The 27,324-nt window shown below is 43.5% G+C and overlaps 1 protein-coding gene across 1 annotated transcript in view; it reads right to left on the bottom strand.

The window, feature by feature from the left end:
- The window catches only part of HIBADH (3-hydroxyisobutyrate dehydrogenase), a 241,502-nt gene that overhangs the window by 202,400 nt on the left and 11,778 nt on the right, over positions 1-27,324 (bottom strand). The window contains exons 2-3 of the mRNA XM_073581362.1: positions 15,962-16,119; positions 4,392-4,501 (exon numbers count right to left, since the gene is read on the bottom strand). Coding sequence (XP_073437463.1) covers positions 4,392-4,501; positions 15,962-16,119 — 268 coding nt within the window. The remainder of the gene's footprint in view (positions 1-4,391; positions 4,502-15,961; positions 16,120-27,324) is intronic.

Here is a 27,324-nt window from a genome sequence, read left to right as displayed (position 1 = left end):
TCTAGTGTAAATTTGGGTTGTGGACTGTTTTCTACTTTGTAGTAGTGTAGTAATTAAGGACTCCGAGAATCCTCTTGTCCTCAATAACTGCCTCTCAAATTCCACGCCGTCAAGTGCAAGCTGAGCACTTGAGGGTGGAAAAAGGGGCCTTGGGAGAGTAGATTGGCAGTCGGAAGGATCCAAGGATCTGTTATTGACATAATCTGCAGCCACGAAAACCACGGTCTTTTTGGCCAGAATGGTGCTATTAAGATTATTCTTGCTTTGTCGTCTCTGATCTTCCGAATTACTTGAGGTAGGAGGATCAATGGAGGGAACGCATACGCCAGGTTGAAATTCCATGGAGTCAGAAAGGCGTCCAGAATGTCTGGGTGATCTGACGGAGATAGGGAGGCAAATGTTTTTATCTGCCTGTTCTCCTTTGTGGCGAAAAGGTCCACCTCGGGTTGTCCCCATGAGGCTACTATGTCCCTGAAGACCTTCCGATTGAGGCACCACTCTCCTTGTCGTAGAGTGTGTCGGCTTAGGAAGTCTGCCTTTTGATTGCTCTCGCCTCTGATATGAAGGGCCGAGAGGGACAAAAAATAGTTTTCTGCTAAGTTTAAAATTCTTGACGCTGAAGACATCAGAGTCTCTGATCGAGTTCCTCCTTGTCTGTTTATATATGCCACTGTGGTGGTGTTGTCCGACAGGATCCTTACATGCTTCTGTTGGAGCTGCGGAAGGAAGTTGTATAGAGCATAGAACACTGCAGTCAGTTCTTTTAAATTAGATGAGTAATCGCATTCCTCTTTACTCCACCTTCCCTGACGAAACCCATCCTCCATGTGGGCTCCCCAGCCCTGGGGACTGGCATCGGTGGTTACGATACAGGATGGAACTATAACCCATGGAACTCCTGAACATAAATGGTTATCGTCTAACCACCACTCTAGGGAAGTCAAGACTTCTTGTGACAGGGTTATTTTGCTCTGCAAATGACCACTATGTCGCTTATCCTCTTGGAGGATCTGGTGTTGTAGCGTACGGACATGGTACTGGGCCCACCGGACTGCCGGGGTGCAAGAATTTAGTGATCCTAACAGTGACATTGCTTCTCTCAAGGATACACGTGGTTTATCTATAGCTGCTTGTATTTTTTGTTTTGTGAGGGTGATTTTTACCTGAGGTAGTAGATATCTCTGGGTCAAAGAATCTAGATGAAATCCCAGAAATGTCTGGAGAGATTGCGGATCGAGTCTGGACTTTTGGATATTGATGATCCAGCCAAGGCTCTGAAAAGAGGAGATTGCGTCAGTTACGCGTTCAGTACATTGTTTGACTGAATTCCCAATTATTAGGAAGTCGTCTAGATATGGCACAATTAGTGTGTCTTTTTGGCGAAGGTAGGCCATCACTTCTGCCATCACCTTGGTAAATATTCTTGGTGCCGTGGAAAGCCCGAAGGGCATGGCCGCGTATTGGAAATGACGAATCCTTCCCTCGACTTCCACTGCGACTCTTAGGTATTTCTGGCATCTGTTGTGTATAGGGAGATGATAATAAGCATCTTTTAAATCAATCCCTGCCATTACGCAATCTGGGAAAAGAAGCTTTATAGTGGATCTAATTGATTCCATTTTGAAATTATAATTTTTTATAAATGAATTTAGCTTCTTTAAATTAATAATGGTTCTAAACGTACCGTCTGGTTTAGGCACCAAAAACAGGGGAGAGTAAAAACCTCTACCCTGTTGTTCCTCAGGGACGTCAACTAAAACTTTTTTAGCTAGTAGGACTCGAATCTCGTCTTTGAGAGCCTTTTGCTGAACTGAGGAATTAAGGCGAGTTATAACAAAGAACTCATAGGGAATCCGAAGGAATTCAATCTTTATTCCTTCTTTGATTATGTTCAAAATCCATGGGTTTAACGTAATTTGTTCCCACTTGGTAAAAAAAAATTTTAATCTACCCCCAACTGGTGGGTCTAAACTCTTAATTTTTATCTCTCCTATATGTTGGCCCTCTGAAGATGGTACCCTTCTGCTTTTCGTCTTTCGTGGCCCATCTGTTCGTTCTGTCCGACTGCCTTCTTCTCCCGAATGGCCGCCTTTTAAAGGTTTTCCTATAAAACGGAATGGGAGAATCACTGAAGGCCTTTTTCCTTTCTTTTGCCTTGGCGAGAATTTCGTCTAAGGCTTTTCCAAAGAGGAACTCACCCTCGCATGGGGTTGCACTAATTTTGGATTTTGATTGTGCATCCCCTTTCCAGCTCTATCCACAGCGCGCGTCTGGCGTTATTCACCAGGGCTGCCGACCTCGCTGCCAGTCTTAGGGTGTCCGCTGAAGCGTCTGCCATAAAGGCAGCTGCACCTCTTATCAACGGGATGGCTGCACGCAGTTTCTCCCTTGACACTCTTTGCTCAATCTGCTGGTCTAATTGATCTAGCCATACCAGCATTGATCTAGCAGTACATGTGCTGGCTATTGCGTGTTTGAATACCCCGGTGGTGGATTCCCAGGACCTTTTGAGCGAAGATTCAGCTTTTCGGTCTAATGGGTCTGCTAACAATCCTGCGTCCTCGACCGGGATCGAGGTCTGTTTGGAAGTGGAGGATATGACGGCATCCACCTTTGGTACTTTAGTCCATTTTAATAGATCCTCATCAGTGAACGGGTATTTCCGTTTTGAGGCTGATGGGAGAAAACCCCTCTGGTCGTGTTTCTCCCACTCTCTTTTGATGAGGTCCTTAATTGCCGGTATCACCGGAAATGATCTCCTCTTTTTCTCTGCCAATCCCGCAAACATAATGTCCTGCGCGGTTTGGGCTCCCCTTTCTTCTTCACATCCCATAGTATTTCTAACCGCTTTTACAAGGTTATCTACGCTGTCCAGTGGAAAACATGCGCGTCCTTCCATCTCCGAGGATGACGATGAGGACGTGGATGCGGAGCCTGAGTTTAACTCCTGTTCTTCCTCTGACTCTAAACTAACAATGACCTGTTTTTTATGACTGGACTCTGCGGGAGTGCTGGCGCGGTTGATGGCTTGTATTTCCTCCCTAATTATGGCTCGGATATCTTTGGAAGATATCGTCGACCCCTGCCTGGTCTCTTTCGTGCATTGTTTGCAGAGTTTTTTGGGGTAGGAGTCAGGGAGAGGATCTGAACATAATGCGCATTCTTTATGTTTAGTTTTTTCTTTTTTCTTTGACTGAAGTGAGAGGTCAAAGGTAAAGAGAGGAGGGGGGGGGAGGGAGGAGGTTAGCTTAATAGGTAGAGTATATACTTTGCACACTCACCCAGTGAAGCTTAATACCGGGTCGGATGGCTGAGACGGTCTGGATCGGGTTTCTGCTGCCTCGCTCCTGCGGGCAGTCTCTGTCCTGGCGCTGCGGTCCCTGGTGGAGTTGCCCCCAGCTGAATCCCCTGCTGGGGTTTGCGACTCTGCGGGGGACGACATGGTTCCAACGATGCAGCGCTGCAGCGCTGTTTTATCTTCCTTCTTGTCGAGCCCCCGGAAGTCGCCCTGTCACAGGGCGCATGCGCCGCGTCATCGCCATCCTACCCCGGAAGTTCAACCATTACTTCCGGGGTATAGGAGCGTCGGGTGACGGCCGGCTTCCGCGCCACCGCTACTCGCTCGCGCGCTCATGGCCTCACCTCCACGCTATATCCCCACCGATTTGGGGGGGGGGGATCCCCCGGATACTGGACCGGCCCGGCCTGCTCCCTGGTAAGACCGGGCGGCCCTCCCCGGACCCGGTCATTACCACTATGCCACCAGACGAGGGGGGAGCCGTCAAACGGAATCTCCCCCGACGCTGCTTCCGGACCGCAGCCCCTGCCGTTCCCGAGGAGACCGCACAGGCGGATGCATGGCCCGGGTAAGATCCTGCAGGATCCTGCTCCATTTGGAACAGGAAACCAAAACTGAGGAGGAAAGGCGGACCGCCCCTTTTATCTTTCCTGTAGGGTTTCCTGTTCCAAATGGGCGGATCCGATACCTCCAGTGGGTGCTGTCGTGGCGAAGAGTAAAAAGCTAAATTTAAACAGGAGGTCCTTTTCTGATGATGACGACTTCTCTTTAACATAGTTAATCTAGAAAAATACAGATGAACCCGATGGTCTAAGCAACATTTTACACACATGAAGGTTATTGATGCAAGGCATGCATGTTGACTTTGTCTGGAGGTGTGCCTTCTCAAACACTGCATAATGCTAAATTGTTTTGAATGTAAATTTGGATAAACCCAGTAAGCTAACACCGACTCCTAATCATGAAATGCTTTCATTTGCATCACTGGCACATACACGATTTGAATGAAGAGATCACATATGTTCTGACACAAAAACTTCATACACATTACATAAAAAAAAGGACATTAGTCAAACCAGCTAGGAAAACATACTTCAAAATCCCATTTGCTCCTGTGTATGCTTCAATTGCATTCAAGCTTGATGGCAGCATGGTAATAATGCGGTCAGCCTTGTCTGCCACATCAGATGGCGAATCCACGATCTAGTACAGAGAAAACAGTCTTGGTTACATCAAAGTTTTCTTCCTGCATTAACAGGAAAAGCAAGATTACAGAATATCAGATCAGAATAACTCCAAATTAGAATATATGGTACATATTTTTCCCTTAGCATACGCAATACACTTTATTTAAGGCTGGTTTTACACTTATCGTGTTTTGGCAGGCCGATTTTGCGGCCCCAATAGATTTCTATGGGGCCGCAAATTTGGCCCGCAAAAATTCCACAGTGCGCCGTGTGCCGTACAGCTGTGAGGGCCAGTTTGTGGCCTTGATAAAAGATGGAGCTTGCTCGATCTTCTATAAAGGCGTACGGACACGGCCCCCCTTGTAAATCAATGGGGCTGCAAAAACAAACGTGTCACATGGAGCCATCCTGTGTGACATGGCTCGCAGGCCGGTAACTAAAACAGGACGCGACACGTGATACTGTCCTGTGTGACACGGCTCACAGGCCGGTAACTAAAACAACAAGACAAGGGGTAGGGAAACAGTTACAACGGTGGGCCCTGCGATAGGGAAAGGGGACGTGGAAACCTCCTGCACTCCCCCAAGTCAGTCCCTAACGCTCCTAACGTTCCCTTTGCCGGTTCCGCACCGGGCGCTGATCACGAACCTGTCGCCCTAGCACACCCTACACCTATCCCTTGCTAGGGAGCTGGGTGGCGCAGGCACTGGCCCTACCGCTGCACTAATACACACTAAGGAAAAAACACAAACAGGGAAACACCACTTAGCTTTACTCTGTTGCACTTGCTCCTGGCAACAGAGTCCACCACCAGCATGCAGCTCTCCTCCAGAATCGCTGACACCAAGCTCTGTCAGAGCTCTCTCCAGCTCCTTCCTCCACCAAGGATGGTTGAAATGAACACCATCACCAACACTAATTGCAACACCTGTGACTTTTATAGCAGAGCCAGCAATCACACCTGCAATATAATCATGTGCACTTAACTAAAGAAACAAGAGTGCAATGACGCTCACCACCATCGGGGGGAAAACTTAGAACAAACGACACCAGAGTGCAATGACCCTAAGGCCACCCGGGGCAAAAACCAACTCCGAGCACACAGCTCAAAGAAAAAAAAAAGGTTACTTTGTGCATTTATCTGTCATGATCCAGCATGAATCATGACAAAACGGAAGTTTGTTTTTGCGGCACACCGTGACTTTTTTTCCCAAAACTATTTCCATAGTATTGGAAAAAAAACGGTGATCCGCAAACGTTTTTGCAGTCCGTTATTGCAGCAGACCACAAAAAATATGGCCTGCAAAAACGTTCCACACTAACGGACCGCAAAAAATACGGCAAGTGTAAAAGTAGCCTAAAGGGTTTGTCCACTACTCAGAAAACCCTTCTTCAAACACTATATTCCTCAAGTAAAATAAAAGCCACCTGTGCCATTCCAGCGTGGTCTACACCATGTCTCCTGGGGCTCGTGCAACGTAGTTATGTGACGTGTGCCCTGCAGGGAGCCACCGGCCACTAAATGGGCCACTTCATTCTGAAAAGGACGTAACGGACATACAGAGAAAGACAGAACAGCAGCAGCTTTCACTTTTTCCAGATGTCAGATTTATCAAAAAGAAGAGAGGATGAAGCAGATGCCGATTTGCTGCTGGGTTCACATGATGTTATCGTTGGAACGGCGCCAGCAACAAAGGCAATTAAAGGCGGATTTTATTTTAAAGTAGGGGAATATAGTGATTGAGAAGGGTTTGTGAAACTAGTGGACAATCGCTTTAAGGCTCTCATACACATTGGATAAAAGTCACCTAAACATCTAAATTTGCATAAGGGTCACCTGACTGTCCCGACAGATTATGTTGGGGGACACAAGGATCAGGTTATTGGAACTCAGTCATTCTTTCTTTGAGCAGAAAGGCTGCTGCCGGTTGATTCTTGGAGCAAGTCACTCTGCTATCCCAATAGAGGTCATAGGAATGAGAGCTCAGCTGAGCGAAGTATCCATGAATATGGTGGTGGATGTGGTGGTGGAAGTGGTGAAAGGGAGACGAAGAGTTGAGACAGTTTCCAATCAAGGACTGTTCAGGCAACAGTTATCTAACGTGTAAGTTCAGCTATAGACACAGCACACGGCTAGCAGCTGTCTAGTTATACAGTAGGCGGTGTAGGAGATTAGGAGAAATAATAGCAATCATCGCTAAGGATAAGCATGCTTTTATACTGTAAAGGTACTGTCACACTAAGCGATATCGCTAGCAATATCGCTATAACTTGTGACGTTATAGCGATATTGTTAGCGATATCTCTGTGTGTGATACTTACCTACGACCCGCTCCCCCGCTGGTTATCACTGATCACGCAAGAACGTCCAGGACTGTTTCTCGTCGTCAGCTTCCTGCGGCGCTTCCTGCTGTGGCGACGAGCAACGCGTGGAGCCGGGCGGGAGGACGTCAAGATCGCCTGGTGTGACAGGTAAGTAGCGACCCCCGTCCCCAGCGATGTCGCTGGTGAGATCTGCCTGTGTGGCAGCTCACTAGCGACCACTTAGCGATGTACCAGCGATCCTGACCGCGTCATATCGCTGGTCGGGATCGCTGGTACATCGCTAAGTGTGACAGTACCATTAGGGTGAATTTACAAAGGTTGATTAATTTGAACGAAAGTTCCTAGAAAGGCTTGTTTCCAGATAAGTGTGCAGTGTAAACAGGCCGCCAATAAGCAGATCAACAAGCAAAATATTCATCTGTTGGGTGAAATGATTTTTAAGCCTGCTTAAAAATAATCACTCAGCAGCGCATCGTCCTGGGTAAACAGGACATGTGCTGCTGAGAACGACAGTATATGCACACAGAAGACACTTCTACTGATCGTGGTGTGTGCATTGAAAGGTCGGTCGGCCTATCTAAACACGCTATTAAACAACTGTGAATCCGCAAACATGTAGCCGATCGATAGTTGTTTAATGGCCGCCTTTTGGCAGTGTAAGGCTGAGTTCACACGTGGTGTTTTTTTCGCATTTCCGCGGCTGTTTTAACCACGAAAAATAAGCATCCCATGCATTCCTATGGGATTCTGCAATGCTGTGCTAATGCTGCGGTTTTTACCGCGGTGGAATCGCTTTGCGGTAATAAACGCAGCATGCTCATTAATTTCACGGAATCGCGGCGATCCCGCACCCATAGGAATGCATTGTTCTGCTTACTTTCCTCATGTGGCTGTGTACACCATGCGAAAAGTAAGCAGAACAATTGCGGATGGTACCCACGGTCCGGAGGAGAGGAGACCGTCCTCCGGGCTTTGGGTACCATATCCCTGTAAAAAATAGAATTTAAAATAAAAAAATATTGTTATTCTCACCTTCCGACGTCCCGCGCAGCCTTCCCGCCTCTCTCCACGCTCCCGGTCCCAGTAAGCCTTTGCGAGCGATGACGTCCGTTCTTGCGGTCATTCGCGAGACGTCATGATCCCGCGAGAACAGACGTCATCGCGGTAATTGTCGCAAAGGATTACTGGGACCGGGAGCGTGGAGAGAGGCGGGAAGGCTGCGCGGGACGTCGGAAGGTGAGAATAACAATTTTTTTTTTATTATTATTTTTTTACATGCTATCTTTTACTATTGAGGCCGCATAGGCAGCCTCAATAGTAAAAAGTTGGTCACACTCGTCAAACACTATGTTTGACGAGTGTGACCAACCTGTCAATCAGTTCTCCAAGCGATGCTCCAGATCGCTTGGAAAACGCTAGCAATTCTGCAAGCTAATTACGCTTGCAAAATGCTAGTTTTTCCGCGGGAAAATTGCGGGAATTTAAAATGCGATTTTCCCGCGGAATGGAATTCTGGAATTCTCGCGGTAATTTCCGCGAGAGTTCCGATACGTGTGAACCCAGCCTAAATGAGCTTAAATAGACAACGAATTGAAATGCAAGTCTGCTTAACACATTCGGGATCAAGAACTTTCTGTGCATTTGCTTTTTTGCCTCCCAGTATCAGTACGTCCAATGTCAGGAGAGGGGGTAAACATTCGTTTTTACGGAAATTAAAGGTAAGAAAGTATCTGTCTCCAGATTTCACAATACAAACTGCATTCATCTTAATTTAGACATGATGGGAAAGCATATACTAAAAAATATACGTCAGAATGGCTGTATAATCCTTTTAGAAAGTTTTAAATCAATTTCCTTTCATTTATCCTGACTGCCAACACCTCAGTGTCCCTCCTCCCTGCTGTGTGTCTACATTGCTCAGTGGAAGCTGCAATTTGAGTCAGGCTGGGTGGCCACAAGCACTCTCTAAAGGGCCTGTCACACTAAGCGATATCGCTAGCAATATCGCTATAACGTCACTGTTTTTTGTGACGTAGCAGCGATATCGCTATGTCTGATACTTACCTCCGACCGGCTCCCCCGCTGATTATCGTTGATCACGCGAGAACGTCCTGGACCGTTTCTCGTTGTCGGCTTCCTGCTGGGCTTCCTGTAGCGCCGACGAGCGGACGCGGGCGGGAGGACGTCAGGATCGCCTCGTCTGACAGGTAAGTAGCGACCCCCGACCGCTGCTATGTCGCTAGTGAGATCTGCCTGTGTGGCAGCTCACTAGCGACCACTTAGCGATGCACCAGCGATCCTGACCGCGTCATATCGCTGGTTAGGATCGCTGGTGCATCGCTAAGTGTGACAGTACCTTAACTCTCCATAGCTGGACTGATAATCTCAGAATAGGTGTAATATCCTGATATTAAAAGGAGGATTTTAAGTTTTTTTTTAAAAAGGAACACATGGGCCAAGCACATACAGTGAACAAGTCAGTAAGACAGTATTCACACCACCAAGAGACTAGAACACAGAGAAACACAGTACAACGAACGTGAAAAGATACTCTGCTGTAAAAAAAATTCCAACAATGAACAGCAAGTGCTAGTAAAAAGATGATAACAAAACAGGGTAAGTTTTTTTAAAAGTATACTGGTTCTAATAGATCGATTTAATAACGTCAACAATTTGTATAGTGAAATCTGGTGACAGATCCACTTTAGTAGAAACTTAAAGGGAAAATGATGAAAATAGTTTCCTTAGTAGATTTTCACAAGTAATAAAGATGTCTGAGGACACTGCTGTACATTCTAGTATTCTGAGCAATAAGTGTGTCTGCAGATTCACAGCCTCAATCCCAGATTGCACTGGGAGACCACCACAAATCTGATTAGTCCTGTCTATTCTGCTGATTTTCTGAATTTCTTTCTGTCTGCCCCCCGTAAACGATATACAGCTATTGCCAGTCTGTTACTGGTGTCTCTCCCTGCAGTAAGATGGAGCGTGCACACTAGCCATGTTACATACAGTTCACGGCCTGCAGCATCTTTAGTTATGAGGTTATGGATTTGTATAATATGGTGCCTTGCTATATGCTCACACCGAACCCCTGTCACTATTGTACACATTAAGGCTTTAATGGACTCAACATACATCAATGAGAAAAGTTACTTATCATTTCCCTTTGGAAAACTTTGCCACACAGTGCAGCAGATAATAGGGACACGTGGGGATAGTGTGTGCGGCCATGAAGGGTCCAACCACACAGATTTGCCTTCTACATAAGCCCTCAGACTTGCATCAGGGGAAATGATCACAATTTGGAATGATTGGGGGCATGACCTCACGGAAAACGAGATGTAGTGTAACAGAATGGAATGCCGCCTAAATGTGATGCAGCGCGCCAAAAAAAAACAAACGCAAATTTGGTGCAAATACTTGGCCCAAAGTGAGCCAGCCAGTAGACAAACTGGCACATTGATAAATCTGGTGCATTTTAAAAGGGTTTTTTTCGCTACATTAAATAAATCTGATTTTGGCCCAGGTAGGAGTAAAAGAAAAAAAAGAAAAAAAACAAAAAAAAAACACTTGTATTCACCCCCTGGGGCTCTCACCCTCCTGGGGCTCCTCACCATTTATCCCATTGGACTGCTGGAGTCAACATCGGGTGGGGGAGTCATGTGACACCTACAGTCAATCATCCTTTAAGGCCCCGTCACACTAAACGAGATCGCTAGCGATATCGCTTAAGCGTCACCGATTTTGTGACACAGCAGTGATATTGCTAGCGATATCGCTATGTGCGATACTTAGCTCCAACCGGCTCCCCCGCTGGTTATCGCTGATGGCGCAACGTCAGGGACGGTTTCTCGTCGGCCGTTTCCTGCTGGCGCCGACGAGCGACGCGTGGACGCAGGCGGAAGGACGTCATCATCGCCGTGTCTGACAGGTAAGTAACGACAGCTGCTACGTTGCTGGTGAGATCTGCCTGTGTGGCAGCTCACTAGTGACCATTTAGGCCTGTTTCACACTTCCGTTTTTTCAAATCCGTCAAAATCCGTTGGTTTCCGTAAAAAAACGGATCCGCCATTTTTTGCAGGATCCGTTTTTTTTGTCCCATAGACTTCCATTAGTGGTTACCGCGGATCCGTCAAAAAAACGGATCCGTTTTTTTAAAAACGGATCCGTTTGCATCAGTTTCCGTCAAAAAAATGGAAACGGATCCGTTTGGCGGACACAAAAACGGAAGTGTGTAACAGGCCTTAGCGATGTACCAGCGATCCTGACCGGGTCATATCGTGGTCGGGATCGCTGGTGCATCGCTAAATGTGACAGGACCCTTACTGAGCGGCTGCAGCCTTGTTATTGTATCAGAGATGAGATTCTTGACTCGCTCAGATGGAGGAGCTTCACCTGCCGGCTCCAGCCAACCAGGTGCTTCCGAGTGACTGTAGCCTTCTCATTCCATCCATGTCAAGATTCCTGACTCGGACAGAATGCTGGCACCCCTCAGATTGCCAAGTACAGGTTTGGGCCAAAAGAGCTTTAGCTAAAATGTAGTGGAAAAATCACTTCAAGCCTGTATTGTTTATGTTTGCACTGTTAGAGAAGCAAGCAGGGGCAGGGACATGTGCGGCAGGGACAGGGACAGGTGCAGCAGGGGCAGGGACTTTAAAAATAAAAGCAATTGAAGCCAAACTCGCCTCTTTGTAACCCATCTTAAGAAACATCCTTGTGCATCAATTCATATTTACATAATTAGACTGGCCTTATGTACATGGATAAATTTAGCTTTGCAGATAAAAATTACTGGAAATGTTTTAAATTCTTGAAGAATGCAAAAGGAAAAATTACCTGAACATTTTCTTTTTTTTTTTTTGTTAAAAGCCTGGGCACTCCATCATAAAATAGGTATGCACTAGTAAAAATAGAGTACTGGAAAACATTTTATTGTTGGGAAAGGATGGCAATGCCTTCACACTTTTATGCCAAGTAAGAAACTGTGTGGAAGTCACGGTCCAAAGTAACAAGAATGCCTAGTACCCTTCAAAAGCTCAGCGGGGAGTTCCTTTCTGCTTAGGCTGAAAAGGAACATTGCTGTCTACCACCAAAACGCTCAATGAAAAAGAGGGATCTTTGCGCGCTCATTAGGCCTGTTGGAATACATCCACGACGTTCCAGACTTACGGGCAGATGGCCCCAATAAGCAGGTGGAGACCAGCAATAAAATTTCTAGGACTCATTTTTGTGACGAGTTACATCATCAACCTAAAAACCTCATTAAAAACGCAGAGAGGTGTCTACTCTGAGCAAATGTAAGGCTGTCAGATGAACCTCAAACTAATATCTTACATATACTGATCAGTCATTTCCTTCTATTCCTTCATCAATCCGAAATTATATATACCGGTAGTCATTCTGCTCTTACGCCAACAAACAGGAGACTCAAATTCTCAACAATTCTACCGGCGGTCTAAAAATTGTTGAGCAACACAACTTGTCGATAAGTCTAAATACCAGACATGGGAATATTATGTTAAAAGTCTCTAAAAGAAAAAGCAAAATCAACGCCGTTGTTATCCACCAATGTAAGATATAACATGTTAAGCAGCACAAAGATCTCTTTTGAAGATTTTTTTTTTTTTTTTTTTTTTAATTTGACAATAAAAAAAACAAACAAAAGCCCACACAAGAAATTAAAGCATACACCTGCCACTCAATCTCTAATAAAAATGCTTTAAGAAACAAAAAAAAAGTACATAAATCGGTATTCCTGAACTATAAAACTATCATGTTATTGATCTTTAAACCATGAACACAGTTTAAAAAAAAAAAAAAAAAAAAAAAAAAAAAACACACAACAAACACAATGCCAGATTTAGTCTTTATTTTTATGCGCTACCCAAACAAAAAAAAAAAAAAAAAAATTATAATACACAAGTACCCCAGAATAGTATCAAATTTATCCAAGATAAAAAAAAATGCCTCAAACACATTCGTGAACAGGCAGAAAAAAAAATAAAAAAAAAAAAAGTTTGGCCCACAGAATGCACAACATTTTTCACAAAAAGTAAAAATAATACTAAAAAAACTGTGAAAAAAAGAAAATAGCCGTTATGAGGGTTAAAACTGGCTGCAGCAACCCAGACTTAAAGGGGTTTTCTAGATAAACAAACACATTACATGTTTTTCTATAAAAAATACTTACACCAATTTGTCATATTTAAATTTTTACTAGCAGTCATTAGAATAAATACCCTTAAGGGTATATTCACACAGTGCAATTGGGCCATTTTTGCCATAGTAAATCTCGCAGCATGAGACTGTGTGAACATACCCTTAAAAGGGAATAATCAGCAGGTTTTTGCTATGAAATTTGACAGAAGCATAAGGTAGGGACAGAGAACCTGATTCCAGCAATAACTTAGTCACTGGGTGCAGTGGTTGTGATAGAATCACAGTTTTCAATAAGCTGCAGATTTATCAGAGCTCAGAGAGTTGCTAATCATTGCTGAGGGCGTAGTTGGACTAAAGGTACTGTCACACTTGGGCCTCTTTCACACTTCCGTTTTTTACAATCAGTCACAATCCGCCAGGTTTTGAAAAAAAACGGATCCTCAATTTTTTTTTGAGGATCCGTTTTTTTTCCCATGGACTTGCATTAATGGCGGATTGTGACGGATTGCTGTCCGTTGCATCCGTTTTTTGTGAGGATCCGACAAAAGTTGCTGTCCGTCACCATCCTCAAAAATTTCAAAACGGAGCTTGTAACGTCTCTCTCTCTCTCTCTCTCTCTCTCTCTCTCTCTCTCTCTCTCTCTCTCTCTCTCTCTCTCTCTCTCTCTCTCTCTCTCTCTCTCTCTCTCTCTCTCTCTCTCTCTCTCTCCCTTTAAATTTCTTCATTTTCAGGATCCGTCTAAAAACAGATCCTGTGCCATCCGTTCACATCAGTTTAGAACGGAGCCGCTTGTCCGCCTTTTTGGCGGATTATAACTGATGCAAAAAACTGAAGTGTGAAAGAGGCCTTAGCGATGCACCAGCGATCCCGACCAGCGATATGACGCGGTCAGGATCGCAGGTGCATCGCTAAGTGGTCGCTAGTGAGCTGCCACACAGGCAGATCTCACCAGCGACATCGCTGGGGACGGGGGTCGCTACTTACCTGTCAGACGAGGCGATCCTGACGTCCTCCTGCCTGCGTCCACACGCCGCTCGTCGCCACAGCAGGAAGCTGACGACGAGAAACGGTCCAGGACATTCTCGCGCGATCAGCGATAACCAGCGGGGGAGCAGGTCGGAGGTAAGTATAAGACACATCGATATCGCTACAACGTCACAAAAACCAGTGACGTTATAGCGATATCGCTGAGTGTGACAGGCCCTTTAAAGGCAGGAGGCCAGTTGTGCTCTAGTGATAATCTCCTACTGATAAAACACTTGTACTAAAACAGCAAAACAGAGCCTGGTAATCTCTCAGATTACATAGCAAAAACCTGGTGACAGATTGCCTTTAATGTCCACTAAAGGACAAAAATCAATCATGGTCAAGTGATGTCCCAAACTGATCAGCTCTGTGTACGAGACACAGTTCTGAAATGTTGCCCTCAGTAACCCAGGACTGATTATCTGCGAGAAGTTAATATGGGAAGTTCTGATAGATTGATTGCAGGCAAGGATTTTAGAAATTATGTAAAAATTACATTTAAACAACTGCATATCTACAAACAACAGTACTGCTATAACCAATATTAAACAGCTTTCCCGCAAGTTAAACAGGACATTAATGTAATTGCAGCTCCAACTTTCTGAGTAGCAAGACCAAGTGATTAGACAAAGGTAACAAATATTTAGATTTTGTTTATGAAACGACAATATGCAGGACAACCAATTCTATGGCAACATAAAATAAAATTACACTAGGGGAAAAAAAAAAGTGATTTTTTTTTTTCAATGTATGAATAGACTGTCGTGCTTGTGTAAATGAGGTACAAGTATAACATCTATTTCTGGTCACTATATTACTTGTAGTTTGAATTTTCTCCACTACAGGTACTGTATAATTTTTAGTTGTCTATAAGCTAGTGGACGCCTCTTCTTTCTCCATGTAGAACACGAACAGAAGTAGCAGCAGCAGCATGGAGGACAATTAACAGCAGTACTGAGCTATATAGCTGTGAATCCATCATTGAATTGAGGTAAAGGCGCTTTCACACTGCGCTTTGTCCCAAGTTCGTTGGTCTCGCCGCGGCTTATGGTCGAACCCCCCCGCAAGACGGGATTCGGGTGTATGTGCCGACGGGGCCATTGACTATAATGATGCAAATGAAATCAAAATGTAATTAGGTGTATACGCCCGAAAATGATGCAAGACTGAGCACACATCATTATAGTCAATGGCCCTGATGGAATATACGCCAGAATCAAGTTTTGCGGGGGGGTTCGGACACAAGATCCAATCTCCACTGAACGTGGCAAGGAATGGACTGCGAGAGGGCCCTAAAGCAATTGCTTCTCCCCCTTTTCCAAAATAAAGTATAATTGCAGGTGTAACCTGACACATCATTGTACTGGCAGACCGTCTGTTTTTTTGACCAACATGAATTTGACCATTTTTTCTTCTGCTAGGATGATGAGTTCAAGAGGCAGGTGGTGGTGTGTTGGGGAAGAAGTGGCTCAGAAGTGGGGAAAGAAGCAGAATTCTCTGATCAAATCTATCACATCGTTTTTTTAGATTCACATATACTATTGATTTATGCTACGCTTGTTGAACCAACAGTGACCATGCTGTAATGGACACTACCACTATGAGGTACAGATGAGTTTCAAATGGTTTCAACGTGGAAGCAAAAATGGAGCATACATGACAGTCATCAAAAATAATATCCTTTAATTTTTTGAAAAAAAATACTTTATTATTTGGGTTGTGTTTTAAAATGACATGTTTAAGACTCGGATACAAACTATATGAAGTCTGAAGACATTCTCTGTCCAATTCCAAAACAAAGAATTTGAAAACCCAATTAAAGAGTTTTTATTGAAGAAGTCCACGGATGGTCCATTTTTTTTTTTTTCTATTCCACATCGAATTTAACTATTTGTATGGAGCTGATCAGATATTTACCAAGTACACTAATAAGCTACCTACATAAAATAATACAGGACTATACCTGTGCACCAGAATCTTGAAATTCTTTGCAGGCTTCTGGAAAAACATCATATGCAACAACTGGGTAACCATGTTTCAAGAGATTTTTTGCCATTGGATTGCCCATGTTCCCTAGTCCGATAAATCCGACAGAAGTTTTCGATGCCATGGACCTGGATACTGACAGAAGAGAAGAAAACGTTCAGAGATTCACATTTTGTAATTGCTCGGATGAAGCCTAGGGAACTCAAGTTCAGGTTACGGGTTTCTGATATTCCGGATCTTCTTTAACTTACACAAAATATGGTTCGCGGATAACAGTGGTCTGTATTCAGCTGACAAGTCTGCCCAATGTCGATGGCTTTCACTATTGGTCTCACTCAATACAGAAATGCTGCATCGGCACATTATGGATAATGCTACCAAAACCCTCCTACAACTGTCTCTTTATGTGAAGGGTCTACGATGCTAGAACTAGAGCCCAAGTCAAGTCTCAAAATGTGAAAAAAAAGGGTGGTATTTTTGTCATACAGCATTGATTTGTGTTCAAGGTGGTCTTTCAAGGGGTTTTCCCAATTAGTAAGCTCAGTGTCTCCTAGCGCCTTGTTCCATCTACTCAGGCAGAGGAACATAATTCACCGATTAGCTGCAGTGCTGGCAACGTGACATCAGCACTGCAGGCAATGACACTGGACCAAGGGAGGGTGAGTAAAGAAGTACTTTTAACTTTTTAAAAGCACACTGCACCTAGGGACAGGTCTTCTCAAACCTTATTAAATAGAGCTCTGTTCTGTATCACACCTGATTTATGCAAATTGTCTCTTCAGAGACAAAGAGGACGTGAACTCTAGCGCTATCTCCTGGAAGCAGCAATCCTAAAAGTCAATATCGACCCTCTGACGAGCCTTGCCACATGACTTAGGATAAAAAGCCAAACCGGAATCTCAATTTGCAGACACGTGTTTTGGGGTGTTGCCCCTCATCAGTGTAAAACATGAGATCTGATTTGGCTCTATGAGAGGTCTGACTGTGTTTTAAGAGGTAATGTTTCTTTAGGGGGCCTATAAACCTCCTTATCCTGGAATGTCAGGCATGTCACTCTCCACAAGAAGAAACATTACCCCATATAGCACGACTGATTTAACACCACCCAGGGTCAGACTGGAACACCGGACAATTCTCTGGTGGGCCCCGGGTCCTCGGCAGGCCCTCGCGCAGGATGCAGAGGGGGCCCACTGGTTTCAACTGAATATGCACCTGAGGACGTCAGTGAGCCCATCGCAAGCGGCATGATAGTGACATTGCCAGTGTATGACGTCACTGTCATGCAACGCCTGCAACAGGCATACTTAAGTCAGCCACCAACTGCTGATAGGTCTGGTCATGTAGAAATGGCCGCCGACCTGAAGAGGATGCCGCACACGCTGAAAGCGCAAGCAGGTAAGCAGAATCTTTTTTCTGTGGATGCGGGCTCAGGACAAAGGGCATAGGGGGCCCAGGACAGGGAACATAGGGGCAACATAGAGTCCCAGGTTGAGGGACTATTACTGTATGGACGCCAAAATGAGGAACATAAGTTAGTTTATAGTGGGAAGTGGCGCACAAAATTACTGTAGGGGCCAATTAGGGGACATTATTACTGCTGTACTATAATTTACTTTATAGAATACTGTTTTCTATGGGGGAACAAAAGGGAGGTCCTGTTACTGTGCGGGGCAGCACTACAATTGTGCTCAAAAGTTTACATATCCCGGCAAAATCTTTGCTTTCTTGGCCTTTTTTCTGAGAATATGAATGATAACACCAAAACTTTTCTCCACTCATGGTTAGAGGTTGGGTGGAGCCATTTATTGCCAAACTACTGTGTGTTCTATTTTTAAATCAGAATGACAACCCAAAACATCCAAATGACCCTGATCAAAAGTTTACATACCCTGGTGATTTTTGGCTTGACAACATGCACACAAGTTGACACAAATTGGTTTGAATGGCGACTAAAAGGTAACATCCTCACTTGTGATCTGTGACAAATGACAAATGTTTGGGATGCAAAGAAAAACCCACAAACATCAGCTGAAATATTGGACTTTGAAAACTAGCGGTGTGGCTGTTTCAAGATGCACAATAAGGAGGCACTTGAAGAAAAATGGGCTTCATGGTCGAGTCCGCCAGAAGTAAGCCAAATGACCCTGATCAAACGTTCACATACCCCATTTCTTAATGCCCCCTCCCCCTCTAACATCAATGACAGCTTGAAGTCTTTTGTGGTAGTTGTGGAAGAGGTTCTTTTTTTTTTCCTCAGAAGTAAAGTGGACCACTTTTCTTGGCAAAAAGCCTCCAGTTCCTGTAAATTCCTGGGCTTTCTAGCATGAACTGCGTGCTTGAGATTGCCCCAGAGTGGCTCAATGATATTGATCTCAGGAGACTGAGATGGCCACTCCAGAACCTTTACTTTGTTATGCTGTAGCCAATGACAGGTTGACTTGACCTTGTGTTTTGGATCGTTGTCATGTTGGAACGTCCAAGTATGTCCCCTGCGGAGCATCTGGGCTGATGATTGCAAATTTGCCTCCAGTATTTGCTGATAACGTGCTGCATTCATCTTTTCTTCAACTTTGACCAAGTTTCCTGTGCCTTTGTAGCTCACACACCCCCAAAACATCAGCGATCCACCTCCATGCTTTACAGTAGGAATAGTGTTCCTTTCATCACAGGCCTTGTTCACCTCTCTCAAAACGTAACATTTATGGTTGTGGCCAAAAAATTCAATTTTGGGCTCATTACTCCAAATTTCCTTGTTCCCAGAAGTTTTGAGGCTTGTCTGCTGTTTTGCGCATTGTAGGCGAGATACTTTATGGCATTTGTGCAGTAATGACTTTCTTTTAGTGACTCGTCCATGCAACCCATTTTTCTTCAAGTGCCTCTTGAAACAGCCACACCACTAGTTTTCAGAGAGTCCAGTATTTCAGCTGATGATATTTGTGGGTTTTTCTGATGTTACTTTTAGTAGCCATTCAAACCCATTTGTGAAAACTTCTGTGCATGTTATCAGGCCAAAAATCACCAGGGTATGTGAACTTTTGATCAGGGTCATTTGGATGTTTTGGGTTGTCATTATGATTAACAAGGACAAAACACAGTAGGTTGACAATAATTGGCTTCACCCAACCATGAACCATGAATGGAGAAAAAGTTTTGGTGTAATCATTCACATTCTCTGAAAAAGGCCAAGAAAGCAAAAATTCTGCCGGGGTATGTAAACTTTTGAGCACAACCGTGTGTCACTTTTTTTTCTTCATCTGGTGTAATGTATAAGTCGGGGAATGTGCTCTAAAAGCAATCAGCTATTATCCCTGTATGAGGTATTATTCGTTCCCTATGTGGTCTGGTCACGGTGTGGCGGTGTTTGTCCTTTGTATGTGGTATTATTCGGTCACTATGTTGTGGCAATATATGGTCTGGACATGGTGTGGTGGTATTTCTCCCTCGTATGTGGAATTATTTGGTCGCGCTATGCTGGTAATATGTGGTCTGATCACAGTGTGGTGGTATTATTGGTCTTATTATAGTGGATTGTGTTGTGTGTGCCAGTCATTTGTTCACTCTGATATTAACCCCTTTCCTACAATGGACATAATATTCCGTCCATATGACCTGGGACCTAATTCCCATGGACGGACAATTACGTCTAATGCGATCAGCTGCGCTCACGGGGGGAGCGCAGCTGATCACGGCCGGGTGTCAGCTGATTATCACAGCTGACACCCGGCACAATGTGTCAGGAGCCGAAACGTTAACCCCTGGCACACCGCGATCAAACACGATCGCGGTGTACCGGGGGTTAAAGGGAAGCATCGGCAGGGAGGGGGCTCCCTCCGTGCTTCCCTGAGCCCCCCACAGCAGCGCAATGTGCAGCGCTGCTGCGGGGGGCTCCTTCCGTGCAGGTCAACGGATCCAATATGGCGACGGGGACCTTCGGGGGCCTGCATGGAGCTGGCTTCCTCATGCCTGCAAAGCGCAGGCAAGGAGGAAGCCTGCTGATCTGTCACAGCGATCTGTCACAGGACAGTGATGTCCCACCTGGGACAATGTAATAGAGTTAAAAAAAAAAGTGTAAAACTAATTGTAAAAAAAATAAAAAATATTATATTATATTATATATATATATATATATATATATATATATATATATATATATATATATATATATATATATATATATATAAAAAATTTTCTTCAAAAAAATGAAACAATAAAAGTACACATATTTGGTATTGCCGCGTCCGTAACGACCCGCCCTATAAAACTGTCCCATTAGTTAACCCCTTTAGCGAAACCCTTAAAAAATAAAAAAAAGCAAAAAAATAATGATTTATCATACCGCCGAACAAAAAGTGCAATAACGCGCGATCAAAAAGACGCATATAAATCAGGGCTGTGGAGTCGGTAAGCCAAACCTGCGACTCCGACTCCTCAATTTCCCTTACACCGACTCCGACTCCAACTCCGACTCCCACACATATTGCTTATATTTAAGTGATAAATTTATTGTGGTACAATGTGAACCTCAGACATTTAATCATTTTTATGATCCAATAATCAAGATATTTAGATAGAACAGAATATATATTGGTGTGCTACCCGGTTTTCATTCTTTTTGGTACAGATACGATATGGATAGACAGATATGGATAGACAGATATGGATAAATGGATGTATAGAGCAGATTTCTAATCTGCTTTTGCTATTGAAAACATTATCTATGAGCTCAAAAACCTTTCAGGTGATGCGGTTTTTTAAAAAGATGATCAGCTTTTGCAGCTGAAAAACGTATCCTCAAAAAACACAGGAAAAACGCTGTGTGTGAATGTAGCCTTCGATCAGGAATATAACAGCCATTTATAGGACATTTCATAACTTTCCCAAACTCCTATGAAAAAATATTCAGCACATCCTGCATTGAATTACTGTACCCAATTTATTATATATTTTAGGAGTCGGAGTCGGTCCATTTTATACCGACTCCAACTCCGACTCCACCAAAATGAGCACCGACTCCGACTCCACGACTCCGACTCCACAGCCCTGATATAAATATCCATGGTACCGCTGAAAACATCATCTTGTCCCGCAAAAAACGAGCTGCCACACAGCGTCATCAGCGAAAAAATAAAAAAGTTATAACTCGCAGAATAAAGCGATGCAAAAATAATTATTTTTTATATAAAGCTGTTTTCATTGCATAAAACCGACAAAACATAAAAAAAATGACAAATGAGGTATCGCTGTAACCGTACTGACTCGAGGAATAAAACCGCTTTATCAATTTTACCGCACGCGGAACGGTGTAAACGCACCCCCCAAAAGAAATTCATGAAACACTGGTTTTTGTTCATTCTGCGTCCCAAAAATCGGAATAAAAAGCGATCAAAAAATGTCACGTGCCCGAAAATTATACCAATAAAAACGTCAACTCGTCCCGCAAAAAATAAGACCTCACATGACTCGGTGGGTCAAAATATGGAAAAATTATAGCTCTCAATATGTGGTGATGCAAAAACTATTTTTACTATAAAAAGCTTCTTTTAGCGTGTGACAGATGCCAAAAATAAAAACCGGCTATAAACAGTAAATCAAACCCCCCGTTATCACCCCCTTAGTTAGGGAAAAATAATAAAATTAAAAAAAATGTATTTATTTCCATTTTCCCATTAGGGTTAGGGCTAGGGTTAGGGCTGAGATTAGGGTTAGGGGTGTGTTGGGGTTAGGGTTGGAGTTATAATTGGGGGGTTTCCACTGTTTGGGCACATCAGGGGCTCTCCAAACGCAACATGGCATCTGATCTCAATTCCAGCCAATTCTGCATTGAAAAAGTCAAATGGTGCTCCTTCCCTTCCAAGCTCTGCCATGCACCCAAACAGTGTTTTACCCCCACATATGGGGTATCAGCCTACTCAGGACAAATTGGACAACAACTTTTGGGGTCCAATTTCTCCTGTTACCCTTAGGAAAATAAAAAATTGGGGGCAAAAGTATCATTTTTGTGGAAAAAAATTATGATTTTTTTTATTTTCACGCCCGGGCGTTATAAACTTCTGTGAAGCACTTGGGGGTTCAAAGTGCTCACCACACATCTAGATAAGTTCCTTAGGAGGTCTAGTTTCCAAAATGCGGTCACTTGAGGGAGTTTGAATAGTTTAGGCACATCAGAGGCTCTCCAAACGCACGACACCCGCAGACCATTCCATCAAACTCTGCATTCCAAAACGTCACTACTTCCCTTCCGAGCCCCAACGTGTGCCCACACAGTAGTTTTCTCCCACATATGAGGTATCAGCGTACTCAGGACAAATTGGACAACAACTTTTGGGGTCCAATTTCTCCTGGTACCCTTGGGAAAATAAAAAAAATCGTGACTAAAAGATCATGTTTGTGGAAAAAATACGAATTTTTTATTTTCACACCCGGGCATTATAAACTTCTGTGAAGCCCTTGGGGTTCAAAGTGCTCACCACTCATCTAGATAAGTTCCTTAGGGGGTCTAGTTTCCAAAATGGTGTCATTTGTGGGGGTTTCCACTGTTTAGGTACATCAGGGTCTTTCCAAACGCGACATGGTGTCCGATCTCAATTCCAGCCAAAAAAGTCAAATGGCGCTGCTTCCCTTTCGAGCTCTGCCATGCGCCCAAATAGTCGTTTACACCCACATATGGGGCCTCAGCGTACTCAGGACAAATTCCACAATAACTTTTAGGGTCCTGTTACCCTTTGGAAAATAAAAATTGGGTGTGAAAAGATTATTTTTGTGGAAAAAATATGATTTTTTAATTGTACCGCTGTACGTTATAAACTTCTGTGAAGCCCTTGTGGTTTCAAAGTTCTCACTGCATATCTAGATAAGTTCCTTGGGCGGTCTATTTTCCAAAATGGGGTTACTTGTGGGAGGTTTCCACTGTTTAGGTACATCAGGGGCTCTCCAAACGTGACATGGCGTCCGATCTGAATTCCAGCCAATTTTGCATTGAAAAAGTAAAACGGCGCTCCTTCCCTTCTGAGCTCTGCCATGCACCGAAACAGTGGTTCCCCCCCACATATCAGGTATCAGCGTACTCAGGACAAATTGCACAATAACTTTTGCAGTCCAATTTCTCCTGTTACCCTTGGTAAAATAAAAAAAATTGAACCTAAAATATTTTTTTTGTGAAAAAAAAGTTAAAATGTTCTTCATTTTTTTTTTTTTTTTTTTAAATATTCAAAAAATTTCTGTAAAGCATGTAAAGCACCTGAAGGGTTAATAAACTTCTTGAATGTGGTTTTGAGCACCTTAAGGGGTGCAGTTTTTAGAATGGTGTCACTTTTGGGTATTTTCTATCCTATAGACCCCTCAAAGTGGCTTCAAATGTGATGTGGTCCGTAAAAATAAAATGGTGTTGCAAAAATGAGAAATCGCTGGTCAACTTCTAACCCTTATAACTTCCTAACAAAAAAAAATGTTGGTTCCAAAATTGTGCTGGTGTAAAGTAAACATGTGGGAAATGTTACTTATCAAGTTTTTTGAGTGCCGTATCTCTGTGATTTAAGGGCATAAAAATTCAAAGTTGGAAAATTGCGAAATTTTCAAAATTTTCGCCAAATTAGTTTTTTTCACAAATAAACACAAGTTATTTGAATGAAATTTTACCACTAACATGAAGTACAATATGTCACGAGAAAACAATGTCAGAATCACCGAGATCCATGGAAGCATTTCAGAGTTATTACCTCATAAAGGGACAGTGGTCAGAATTGTAAAAATTGGCCCGGTAGTTAACGTGCAAATCACCCTTGGTAGTGAAGGGGTTAATTAGGAGAAGATTATTTCCATTAGGGATTAAGTACTTGGAGCAAAGGTGCACTTACAGGGATTCTCTGGTGAAAACAAGTAATCACCTCTCCACAAGATAAGTGATCGGAGACGGTCTGACTGCTGGGACCCGCACCGATGGAGATAAAAGCGCCACATTCTGCCTATTAAGCTGGAGTCACACATAGCGACTTCCCAGCGATACTGACACCGATATCAAGGTGTCAGGATCGCTGGTAAGTCGCTATGTGATCGCTGGTGAGCTGTCACACAGACAGCTTCACCAGCGATCAGCACAGCGATGCCGAGCGCCCGGCATCGCTTGCCATCCTTGTAAAAAAAATAGAATTAAAATAAAAAATAGTTATTCTCACCTTCCGACGTCCTGCCTCTCTCCACGCTCCGGTCCCAGTAATCCTTTGCGAGACGTCACGGTCTCGCGGGAGCGCGAAGTCTCGCGGTCATTCGTGCAAAGGATCACTGGGACCGGAGTGTGGAGAGAGGAAGGCTGCGTGGGACGTCGGAAGGTGAGAATAACAATATTTATTTTAATTCTATTTTTTACAGCTGATCGCTGGTCTCCCGCCTGTCACACACAGCGATACCTGCTGGCCAACGGGAGCCCAGCGACCAAAAAAATGTCCAGAGGTTTCTTACAGCGATCAGCGATACCGGCAGGGGGGCCGCTCGCTGATCGCTGTCACACACAGCGATCTCGCTGGTGAGATCGCTGTTACGTCACAAAAGTTGTGACTCAGCAGCGATCTCGCTAGCGAGATTGCTATGTGTGACTCCAGCTTTAGACTGAAGCGGTATGAATGACCTGACCACTGATTTATTCATTCCCTTAGTGGCTGGGAGCATTGCGCTTGTTTTTTTCTTGAAGCCCCAAAGAGATCGAATCCAGTTGTGGTCAGACATCTCACCTGCCGTTGTATTTTAAATGGGGATAAAAGGTGTCCTGTCAGAGATAAAAGTTCCCCACTCTTCCAATCGGTTTCCAATGCTCGGACCCAAACGATCAATAAGTTATCACCAGTCCTGTAGAGCCAATGGATTGGTGTGTTTTGAACCAAAGAAACTCTTTAAATGCAAAGTACTGTAATTGTACATCCCCAGTTATAGCGTGTGCACAGTAGATTCCTGTGTTGTACAGTTGATGCGCCACTATATTAGGGATAACGGCTAACACGTATTTACATATAGCTGTAGGGTGGGCCCCTAGGGGCAATTCCTGTGGACTCCAAACACCCCAGTCCGACACTGTTTACACCCAAAACTATACACCAAGAACTTTAAAGCTCAATCTTCATTTTTGCACCTTAAAATAACTTAATATTGTGCAATTATGAATAGATTCTAACTGTCCTGGTGCTGGACTTAATCCCACTGTCTGGATTTGAGTAAGGATCCACAGTAGTTGGAAAGCACATATTTTGTTGTATTTGCTACTTCTTGTGACTTGGCTTTCATAGACATCTTCTTTTCTAGCTCACAGACCCCCACTGATCTGTAACCTCAGAAAGAGGACATTGTGTTGTTAAAGGATACCTGACAGCTTCCCTAAACTGCCACAATGTATTTGATATCTTTATACCTTATCACTTTTTATTGTCTTATTGATTGCTGCATATGCCAAAAACAATTCTATAATTCCGATGGTGATATGCTAACTAGTTGCTGACTAGTTGGGGGGTGAGTAGTTATTTTCGTATGTCACCGTTGCCTCCCTGAGCTTGCGCAGTGTGCCAACGAAGGAAGCCGTGGTGCGTACACATTGCTTACTGCGCCTTGTCTGGGAGGCAAAGGTTTGCAAACCTGGTGGGGATGCAACTTTAAAATTATTTTTGTGCATATGAAGAAATAAGACAATAAAACAGGCCTTTTCAGAAGGGTATAGAGATAGCAACAAATACATAGTGGTGATTTGGAGGGAATGGGAAAGCTGTCAGGTACCCACTTTAAGATGGTCTGACAGATAGGTTGGTTAAGTAGGTTGATGGTTTATAGCGTCATACACCTATTAGTCCATATTGTTCGTTATAGTTGTCCAAACTGGTCACACATTTAATGACACTAGGCAACAGATAATATATTTGGGAACCTTCACCAACCAGCATTATGGCTGTGCAACTGGCCTATGTGCTATCCATTGCCCCTATAGAAGACAGCTTTGCCTCTGCAGCACAGGAGGAGCATGGAGGGACTAAAGATGGCCAAAGAGCTTCCAAGCGCTGTGCTCCTTGCCTACTAGATTGGCCACTGCTAATGTACTGATTGACTTTGTAAACTAATATGTATGGTCACCTTCAACCACGTGATGTTTCAAACAATTCAACTCACATGGCTATCTAGAATAATTATCCAATATAAGTGAATGGAAAAAAGGCTACAGAAATTGGTTTCAACTCAGTTCTATTCAAATGTCACAGATGAAAGGCACAGTTGCAGGGAGCTCTGTGGGACCTTTGGGCAAGTCAAGGTTTTCGGTTCCAGTCAACTTTTCGCAGAGCTGGTGTGGACAAAATAGTCAAAATTAAAGAACCAAGCAGTTTCCTAGGGTTCTGTAAGCCAAACACACAGAAATATTGAGCAACTCAATCATATTTCACACATCAGATGCCCTTCCGAAGTACTGAGAAAAAAAAATGTCGAATTGTAAAACGACTTTAGGGCTTCACACAATATACAGCTTATGTACAAAGGTGAGAGATGAACATGCAAAATCCAAGTCATATGCTCGTCTCAAGACCAGACATACATAACATATTAACAGAAAAAAAAAAAAAAAAAAGATAACGCGCACCAAGGAAAAGCAATAAGAAAGAAGTAGAACTTCTAGTAATCATCCTGTTTCATTGTCGGGCATTCAATACTATAGAATATGTCTTACAGGTCACCTTCGGAGAATGTACTATGAGATCTTCATGATTGAGCGCTTTCTAATAATAGAGAAAGAAGGGGGCTACAAGCTGGAATAGTCTTTACCTAGAACAAGGAAGCTGCAGAGTAATTTTACCCCACACATTAGTCTTTCCAGCCCAACAATAGTTTACAGAAGGCCCATGCCCTGGCAAACCATAGCCGACCGCAATTAGATATTTAGAAATAAAAAAAAAAAAAATAATAATATATAATAATAATAATAATAATAATAATAATATGGCTAAATTCAATTGTATAGACAAAAAAAAAAACAAAAAAAAACACAAGTGTAATTTGTGATGGCCAGACAATTAGGTCAAAACATTTCCAAAACACCAAGTGTAGGTCATTCCCAGTATGTACCTACCAAAAGTGGCTCAAGGAACAGTTGGTGAACCAGCAACATGGTCTTTGGATCTAAGGCGCCTGCGCAGTAGCATTTATCGGATCACAGATAGGTGATGCTACGCAGACGCCGCTTGCACCATTTTGAGAACTTTTTTTTTTTTTTTTTTTTACGAATGCATGTATATCACCAAATAAAATAATTATATGGACATTATATATACGATCATGAAACAGCGCAGGTGCTGCCGCCTGCTGAATGTGACTTTTTTT

This window comes from Dendrobates tinctorius, unplaced genomic scaffold, assembly GCF_039654945.1.
Source record: "Dendrobates tinctorius isolate UK_male_01 unplaced genomic scaffold, ASM3965494v1 ptg000070l, whole genome shotgun sequence".
NCBI lineage: Eukaryota > Metazoa > Chordata > Amphibia > Anura > Dendrobatidae > Dendrobates > Dendrobates tinctorius.
This window is presented reverse-complemented; position numbering and strand designations above follow the sequence as displayed.